Source organism: Micropterus dolomieu, linkage group LG22, assembly GCF_021292245.1.
Source record: "Micropterus dolomieu isolate WLL.071019.BEF.003 ecotype Adirondacks linkage group LG22, ASM2129224v1, whole genome shotgun sequence".
In the NCBI taxonomy this organism is placed as follows: domain Eukaryota; kingdom Metazoa; phylum Chordata; class Actinopteri; order Centrarchiformes; family Centrarchidae; genus Micropterus; species Micropterus dolomieu.
Genome location: NC_060171.1, coordinates 35,888,385 through 35,898,513, shown reverse-complemented (window position 1 = coordinate 35,898,513; position 10,129 = coordinate 35,888,385). Strand labels below are relative to the sequence as shown.

Genomic DNA, 10,129 nt, shown 5'->3' with positions numbered 1-10,129 from the left:
GCACTAGACAAAAACACAAGCAAAACACTCACAATTATGGCTTTATTTGGTTTTTAACCTTGTATTGTTCCAGATCTTATATAGATAAATATTGGCTAGCACCTAGAAGCCAATCAAACTTGCCATGTTTCATGAGTCATCAGGCTGAATGATCAGATTATAGATTACTTATTTACATTACATTTACATTGTTCAAGGTTTTGATGACCTTAAGGCAGGTTTTGCATCTTCATGCCTTTGCCATTGTCAATGTGTTAATGGTGAAGACAACATGAAGCAAGATGAAAAAAGAGTGATCTTCTCTTTTTTTTGTTCTATGCCTCAGTGCTTTCACAAAAAATAGTAAAATATAGAAGAATGCCTCCAATGTAAATAAATATTGGCCGACAAACTAAACAACTAAACATAAAACAGTTGTATTATTTATTATATGTCCCACTTTATTTTTCATCTCCATCTTATCATGTTGCGTTAAAGGGGCTATATGTAGTTTTTCAATGAAATCACATCATCAAATTTTCACTGCCCTATTGTCAATAGGCTCTAAGTTCACTTAGAAAGGAAGCACACGCCTGTTTTCTCTGCTGCTTGGAACAGCCACTATTCTCCTTTTAATGTGAAGGCAACGGGTCGTGATGTAGCCGTGTGTGTGCCCCCGAGCCTCTCTCCGCAGCTAATGAAATGCAATCCACCAACACCACAAAACAACCAGATAGATTTTTGTGGTTTTATCGATACTCAGGTACACAGCTCTTCACTGTCTAAATTGCTGTAACTTACATGACCCACATATACACAACAATGCAACAACACAGTAGAATATCCATCCACTACAGAAATGTTACTTTCTAACTGTTAATAAGTGTGGAAACAATCTCATTTATACTATTCAGTCTAGCTCACTAACAGTTTCGTTATTATCCAATACGTTTAGCTGTGCTCACATTGCTGAGCTTCCGGTGAAAGACACACAAATAGTTACTGAAAAGCAGATTGGCTAAATGCAGTAAATGTAACGTTATCATTAATGAGTATGGATTAGTTCAAGCTGACAAAATACTACTGTAACGTTGCAGTGGGAGTTTACCTGAGTTCCCAGCATATTATTGACTTTCTAATAAATACTCCTGTCTTCTTCTGTGTCCAGTCATCCAGTTTGGTTTTGTTACATTGTTCGTTGCATCCTTCCCCTTGGCTCCACTCTTTGCTCTGCTCAACAACATCATCGAAATACGACTTGATGCCAAGAAATTTGTGACTGAGTTGCGAAGACCCGTGGCAGCAAGAGCCAAAGACATTGGTGGGTTGAACATACAGTAGCTCTTATAAAAAAGCAATAGTACCCAATAGTAAAGGACAGTGAGAAACTGGTGAAATGATAAGTGAATGCTGTAAATGTTCCTGTAAACATATTCCTTCAGAGTAGAAAAAACTGTTATCTCTAACAACTGATACATATTGTTGTGTCTACAGGTATATGGTACAACATACTAAGAGGGGTAGCAAAAGTGGCCGTCATCATTAATGTAAGTAAAACATGAATGTATTAATTTATGCTAATGCATTAACACTGTATCATACTGTACTGTCTGTAGATATTCAGAATCTTTTGGGCTCTGTACTCCATCACATTTGGTTTGAAACCTTGTAGTCAGGCAGATAATGCAGAATTTCAGCTGTAATTTCGGGGTGTTTGCATTCACATCCATGCACAGTCATAGAACCGTTTAATTTTAATATTGTGTTGTAAAAAATATATAAACCTGGTATGTGGTGGTATGTGTCATCCTCAAGCTCGGAGGCCTACCAGAAGAGTTTGAGGGTTCTGCGTAGTATCGTAGCTGTTCCTAGGACTATTTACTAGGACTAATATATATACAGTATATATATATATATATATATATATATATATATGTATATGTGTGTGTGTGTGTGTGTGTAGTTTAGTAACTGGTTACTAACAATTTTACTCACCGAACAAAAGAGTTTATAAACTATGATTTTATTTGAGTTTATTCTTGTGCAGCTGGAGCAATTAGTCAATTTATCCATTTGTCAAACAACATAAAATAAATCATCAACTATTTTGATTATTTATTAAGTCATTTTCCATGTCAAAACATTTCATGGGTCCAGTCCAGTCGACTAATTTTGCGAAGGTAGGACACAGTGGTTATCTTCTTCTTAATTGCTATGTAGAAAAAAAAAGTTAAAACAGTGAGTCGGTTCATGAACGCTCTGAGAGAAGCCAATGGAATGTAAAAGAGAGATAAACGCAGTACTGAAGCTGTCATTCTCAACGTCCACATGAATATTAAAATCCCCTACAATTACAACTTTGTCCGTTTTAAGAACTAAAGTTGACACAAACTCTGCAAACTCAGATAAGAATTCAGAGTACGGACCAGGTGCTCGGTACACTATAACAAAAAGAATTGGTTGCAGTGATTTCCAACTTGGGTGCGAAAGACCAAGAACAAGGCTTTCTAATGAGTTATAATTTAGTTTAGGTTTAGAGCTGATTAGTAGGCTGGAGTCGAAGATAGCTGCAACTCCACCTCCTCGGCCTGTGCCTCGAGGAATGTGAGTATTAATATGACTGGGAGGGGTGGATTCATTTAGGCTAACATATTCTCCATCACCCAGCCAGGTTTCAGTAAGACAAAATAAATCAATATCATAATCTGATATTAGTTCATTTACTAGTACACCTTTAGAAGAGAGAGATCTTATGTTTAAGAGTCCACATTTAACTCTCCTATTTGTTTGCACTATTGCGCTTGTGGTTAAAATTTTTATGAGGCTCCTCTTCTGTTTACCTTTGATTTAAATAATTTCAATGGTCGGGGGGCAGACACCGTCACTATAGGGTTTTCACTAAGTAACTCCTGAAATGGAGGAGCAGAGAAGTGTGTTAGACTGCGACTCTGCGTAGGGTTTTGGGTGGGTAACTGCAGTAATAGAAGGGCAGAGAAGTGTGTTAGACTGCGACTCTGCCTCCTGGTCTCAACTCTGGGTTGTCATGGAATTGGTCCAATAATAAACTTGGCCAGATCTCTAGAAATAAGAGCTGCTTCTTCCCAAGTGGGATGGATGCCGTCTCTCCAAATCAGACCAGGTCTTCCCCAGAAGGTCTGCCAATGATCTACAAAGCCCACATCGTTTGCTGGAAACCACCTTGACAACCAGCGGCGGAATGACGACATGCGGCTATACACTATGGGTCATAGTGGGGGATTGAACCTGGATCTCTCACACCAAAGGCATGTGTCTTATCCATTGCGCCATCACCACCTCTAGACTCAATGTCACCAGCTCTGGCCCCAGTGATGCACTTAACTATGGCCACCCGCTTCGCTAACTTCACGTTTCTCAAAACAGAGCTGCCAATGATCAGCGTTGGTTTCTCAGCCGGTGTGTTGCTGAGTGGGGAAAATCTGTTAGAAACGTGAACAGGTTGGTGGTGACCCGTGGGCTTTGAATGCTTACGACTATTTTTCCTTTCGGACAGTCACCCAGCCACCCATTCCCGGCTGCTCATGAGATGCCGGCGGATGGCTACCACAGGCTAACTCAGGCACTGACTACCGGGGACTGGCTAGCTACAGTAGCTAAAGACTGATCTACCAAGGTGCGGAGCCAGACTTCTAAATCACTGAGCCTCGCCTCCATGTCTACAAATAAACTACACTTATTACACCTACCATTACTGCTAAAGGAGGCAGAGGAGTAACTGAACATCTGACACACCGAGCAGGAGAAAGTAGGAGAGCAAGAGGGAGAAGGAGAAGCCATCGTTAGCTGCTAAGCTAAAGCTGCTAACAGCTAAGCTAAAGTACGGTAGCGTGTTTAGCGGACAGTTGGATGCTGTAATCTAACAAATTTAACTGGTATTTAGCGAGAGCAGCACAACACACTACCAACACACAAGCACTGGAAACGGAAATGAGTCAACACGCTTACTGCAGTACATCAGAATTTGAGGAAAATAATGAATGTCATCCATTTTTGAGTAAGGCTGTAACATAACAAAATGTGGAAAAAGTGAAGCGCTTTGAATACTTTCCAGATGCACTGTATATTAATGCAATGGCCTCCCAAACATACAAGTTACTATCAAATGTGATAAACCAGATTATTGGACAATAATGCAATCTCAAACTACCATCTATAAGAGAATGTCTTTGGACATTATGGATATGGAAATTAGTATATAGAATAGTATTCATAAGCATTGATATTGCTTTGGGATTGCATACAGATATAGTACTCCTGGTGGCAAAAAAAGCACATGAAAGAACATGTTGGGCCTGAGAAGGCTTTAAAAAAGATGTTTGTCAGCTCATCTAACATTCCGTTTTTACCTTGAAATAGGGTGTGATGAACCACATGTTGAACTATTTTGTATCGAGCATACTGAATGCAGCTGGTCACCTTGCCATTCTCAGTTGCTTTCACATCAATTCACATTTGCATTCATGGGGCTCCGATGACTCTCCAATGATGGCCATGAGTCTAAGCAAGGTGTGAACAATGTTGAGAGTAGTGCCTGGGACTCAACTACTAGTGGATTGTCTTTTTTCATTTTGACACTGCTGTTATATTTCATAATGTCTTGTTTACACATGCAATATGAAATATTTATTCACATTAGCCTAACTTCCATTCCTGTCTCTATTCTCTGATCCCCCACCCCTACCACCAACTCTCCTACCACAATTCCTAGGCATTTGTCATCTCCTTCACTTCCGACTTCATCCCTCGGATGGTCTATCAGTACATGTACAGCCCTGATGGCTCCATGCATGGATTTGTCAACCATACGCTGTCCTACTTTAATGTCAGCCACTTCCAGGATGGCAAAGAGACCATGGATCCGTTGCACCTTGGCTACCCAGTTGAGATCTGCAGGTGGGAAATCAATCTCAGTTCAGAATTGTCAATTTCATGATAAAAACATGTTTAGCATTTAGGACAGAAATCAGTATACTACTGCCATTCAAAATGTGTTACTGGCTGTGACTTGAATATTTGCTTAATGTGTTTATCAAAAAGTCACAATACCTGCTCCAGGGCACTCTGGACCTCGAATAGACATGACCTATATCAGTCGAATCCAAGGAACACAATGTGCAAAATTATTTCTTATACTCCTAATGGTTCATGAGTTATTAGCCAAAACATAAAATGCTTAGTAATCGACCACACGGTGGGGTAATTGAATACATGCAGTTATATTTTAACTGGGGCACCAGGGATTAGAAGCTATATAAAAACATGCAAAATTTTAGGTGTGCCTGCAGTGAAGAAAACGCTCAAAGATGCCTGATACCTGATGCCCTATGGGCAATGGCATCTGCGCCACTCGTCCTCAAAAATGCTTTTTTCCGCTGTCCTCATCACCAATGTCTTTACATTGCACAGAATAAATTTGAAGTCGATCGGATTAATTCCCTAGGAGGAGTTTGTTAAACTAAGAACTCTGTAAATAGAAAAAAATGTCTTAAAATTGCTCTTTCAATTAAAACTGGCTGCTTTTTTTCTTTGTACGATACATGTCCCATAAAGATTTATTGCATCTAGGTTGAACATTTAATTTCGTAGGAGGTGGTATGGAGCCATTTTGCCAAGCGCATATGCAAGACCCATATGACATGTGAATTATCGCCACTTCAGACTTGTGTGTAGAGTTTCATGAGTTTGAGAATATTTAAAGGTCTCCAAACATGCGCTTCATTTGGAACAAAAATATAAAAGAAAGACTATAATAATAATAATACTCCAGTTTCAATAGGGTCCTTGGACGTTCAGGGCTTGTCATTTGAGACTCTGTTAGCAGAGATGGGATGTACTGGGTGCTGTGGAGTTGTGATGGCAGATGGCACAAATGAGCCTTCTAAGAGCTTTGAGGGGCCAGGCTGTATTAGTCTGTGGCTGAAGGAGCTCCTGAGCTGCCTCAGGTCAGCATAGAGAGGATGAGAGGGGTTCTCCATGATGGCTTTCAGCTTCCCTCTCATCCTCCTCTCAGTCACTGCCTCCACACTGTTAAGTTCTATCCCCACCACTGAGCTGGCCTTATTCACCAGCTTGCCCAGATTGTTGGCGCCACAAGTCCAGATGCCCCTACCCAACACACCACAGCAAAGAAAATGACACTGGCCACTACAGACTGGCAGCACACCCCCAACAGCCTGGTGCACACACTGAAGGACCTGAGCCTTCTCCTGTAAAAGGGCCTCAGTGTTGTCTGTCCAGTCCAGTTTGTTGTTGAGTTGCATCCCCAGAAACGTATAGGTGTCTACCATCTCTACCCCCTCCCCCCTTATAACGACTGGGGTGGGGGGCCTCTTGCTGCATTGGAAGTCCACCGCAAGACTCTAGAACTTTATTTAGACCCTGATCCCTCCGGTGGAAAAACAGTGAGTTCCTCTGAAGGTTCCTTGTTCTGGGTTCTAGTTACTTTGTTCGAAACGCAGCTAGTTAGTTGGAGGAGACGGCCTGTGGCTGCTGAGCAAGTGGTCACAGGGAGGCATGTGGAGTGGGGTTCGACCTGTGTTGGTGAGTCAAACCTGTTGAAAAACTGGTGTAACTAGCTGGCTTGTTACTCTGTCCCCTCTACTCCTTCTATTGACCTTTTCATACCAGTATTGGTCATCATTCCACCCAAGACTGCTCCAGCTTCCCACTTGATCACTGTATGCATCTGGTGTTTCAGGTAACATACTGGGTGAAGTTAGTCAGTGATGCCATTTAGTTTGAAATGACACAGTACCGTTCTCAAATCAGGTAACAAACATGAAAGGTGTGATTTTGGAGACTTATGTGTGTGTGTGCCTATGCCAGCTAAAGCCACAAAAATTGCCATGCACACGACACGTTAACATCCATAAACACGTTCATTTGGACCCAGGAAATTACCAGACACAAAAAATAGACACCTGAGGAAGATTGCAGAATCACTGTGCTTGCCCAAGAGCTGGCTTTGCATCACCAGGGAAAAAAATGACAGTGACTCAGTCACCAGCTTCAACTCAGCATAACTGCAGCTAGGAATACTGTAGGAGAGGAGTGTGTTGTTAAATCAAGAACATACCAATCAGTTGCTGGATTATCAATACCTGTCAGAATTTATATCCAGACCAAAAACATGTCTTTTTGTCTCTAGGTATAAGGACTACAGAGAACCTCCTTGGTCAACCACTCCATATGAGATCTCTAAGGAATTCTGGGCAGTACTGGCTGTCCGACTGGCTTTTGTCATTGTTTTCCAGGTATGGTGAAACATGCAATTACTAGAACTGAATATTAATTTATTAGAAATTGTTTTGAATTATTACATAACTTATTGAATATTTATTTTTGTCTGGTATTTAAATACTCTGGGATTGCTCAAGAAAGACAAGTCGAATGCTTCATTGTTTCCTTGCTTAATGCTTCTTCATGATGGTAGACCAGGGCTATGAATTCTCTCTCAGAGTAAAAGTTTGGTCTTCATACATTAAAATGTTCCAATAGTGTTAAAAATAGGTCTCAAAACCCAACTTATTTAAGAGCACTCCAGAGGTCTCCTAAACCCAATATGGAGCGACTAGCAGATGGCAGCCAGTAGAAAGGCATAAGACACACACTTTCCAAGTATGATAATAAGTTGATAAAAAGATCTGTTGAAATCATCCATGCACACATCAATTAAAAAGTTAAATTTATCCAATTCATAACATGCTGGATTCAGCACTGATATAATTAAATGCTCATGTTTCTTCCTGATGCTGGCCACACACTAGAGGATAATTGGGCTGATTTTAGGTCCGATTTGCCCTCCCAACAGTCGCGGGGGTGTTCACGATCCAAGGCTGGTTAGGAACAGATTGTGGACCCATAAGATCCTGTAGTGTGAATATCAAACATGTTTGATTGAAATTGGGAAGCCTCCAATCAGAAACCCACAACAGCCAATGAGAGCGAGTTGCCCGGGGTGTGTCACCAGCGTGTTTTGTACTTGCTCACACTAAATGTATAAATCATGCTGATTCTCTTTTCTCAGTCTTGATTTTATCCACAGTTTTAATCTCTTTTTTGTTTTTCTGTGCAAAACATAGCACACACAAGTGCAACTAGCTGATGATGACAGTCTGCCTCCATGATTGTGTCTGAAGTCATGTTTGATCACGCGAGATTCTGAGAGATCCCAAGTCCCCAGAACCGCCACTCTTAAACCGATCATGCCAAGTGTGGTCCTGCATCTGGACGTCTGGTGTGTGTTTTCATAAGATTAAAATAATTCTGTCGTTATGTCTGTGGTATCCCACAAACTGAAAATTCTCTAATAATCTAATGCACCAAATAACCAAGTGTCCAAGGCAAGAGCACTGCATTTATATAGAACTTTTTTTTTACTTACTTTTTTATTTCACATAAAATTACACAACACATACATCAGGCACGTACATTAGGAGACGCTCTTACAGTTTCAGTTCTAACCCTCACATCCTATCTTCAAATATTGCTTCCTCCTTCTTAAAGGAGGGAACATGAGCAACATGTAGCAATGAGTACATACATTTACTGCAGTAAGTGTAAAAATACAACTAAAGTGGAGGGGACAAAATGAGGTTACTAAAGTTTTTACATTGTCTGTTTTACTGGTAACAATCTTTGATCAAACCTGTCTGACCTGAGCTGTAAACTCGCTGTGATTTTCTCCATGATGAACACACTTTTTACCCTTTCTCTCCATTCTGTTATACTGGGAGGCTGTTGCTTCAACCAAGAAGCTGTAAAAAGCAGAATTCTCAGTAAGGACGTCAAGTTCCTATATATGACATTATCTGGGACTATACCCAATATATACCAGTGTTTCCCATACGTTCATTTATTTGTGGCGCAGCACATTCTCTCTCTCTCTCACTCACACATCCCTCGCTCTCTTTATCTCATTACGCCAATCCTGATTGGCTGGTGTTCACGGTGTCCGCATCCGGTGGGTCCTCCTACCCTTAAATCAGAATCAGAATCAGATTCAGTTTTATTGCCAGGTATGTGTGCACATACGAGGAATTTGACTCAGGATTGTACATTGCTCACGATGTGCTTACTTATACAATAATAAAATAATAATATAATAAAATAAAATCAGACACAAACTACAGAATAGAAAACACTAATATACACACTATGAACAAAACAATATAGACATATTGACAAATAGTGCAGTAATCAGAGTGCAAAGGATGCAAGAGTAAACTATGCTCATTATGTACATGTTGAAGGTGGATATGATATACAGGTAAACATACACATACATGCATACATGTACACATGTACACAGTGTGATGGGGCATAGTGCAGAGGATGCCGGAAAAAATAAATAAGACCTATGACCTTATGATCTGAGGTAGGTGTATTGGTATACAGTATTTACAATATTCAATTCAATTCAATTTTATTTATATAGCGCCAAATCACAACAACAGTTATCTCACAGCGCTTTTCATAAAAGAGCAGGTCTAGACCGTACTCTATTTACAGAAGCCCAACAGTTCCCACCAAGAGCAAGCACTAGGCGACGGAGGCAAGGAAAAACTTCCTTTTAAGAGGCAGAAACCTCGAGCAGAAACATGGCTCAGGGTGGGTGGCCATCTGCCTCGACCAGTTGGGGTGAAGGAGAGAGAGAGAGAGGGAGAGAGAGAGAGAGAGAGAGGGAGAGGGCAAGAGAGGAACAGAGAGAAAAAGAGAGGGATGGAAGGAGGGAGAGGGGAGGGAGGCAGCCTACACAATATACACACAGAGGTACAGACAGTAAAGGTGATGTTGCTATAGACTAAATGAAAAATGGTACAGATATGTATAGTAGTGTTAATGATAACAGTCGTAATGTTAATGATTATAATAACAATAATTACAATAGGACTAGTAACAATAGTCGTTGCAGCAGAGGGTGTCGAGCAGGAACACAGGGGCAGCAGGTGACTCGCAGCCACAGATCCAGACTCCACAGCTCCAGAGCCAGAAACACCTGCAGGAAGTGATAGGAGGAGAGAGGAGAGGGACGAGAAAGCACAAAACTACCAGAAAGGGGAGAAGTTGTGTTAGTAACATGCAATAATGGGATGAGGTTGCATACAGAGGG

At 40.9% G+C, this 10,129-nt stretch overlaps 1 protein-coding gene across 1 annotated transcript in view; it reads left to right on the top strand.

Moving 5' to 3' along the window:
• The window catches only part of LOC123961883 (anoctamin-1-like), a 66,277-nt gene that overhangs the window by 46,402 nt on the left and 9,746 nt on the right, over positions 1-10,129 (top strand). Inside the window, exons 11-14 of the mRNA XM_046037654.1 lie at positions 1,148-1,300; positions 1,474-1,526; positions 4,727-4,911; positions 7,166-7,271. Coding sequence (XP_045893610.1) covers positions 1,148-1,300; positions 1,474-1,526; positions 4,727-4,911; positions 7,166-7,271 — 497 coding nt within the window. The remainder of the gene's footprint in view (positions 1-1,147; positions 1,301-1,473; positions 1,527-4,726; positions 4,912-7,165; positions 7,272-10,129) is intronic.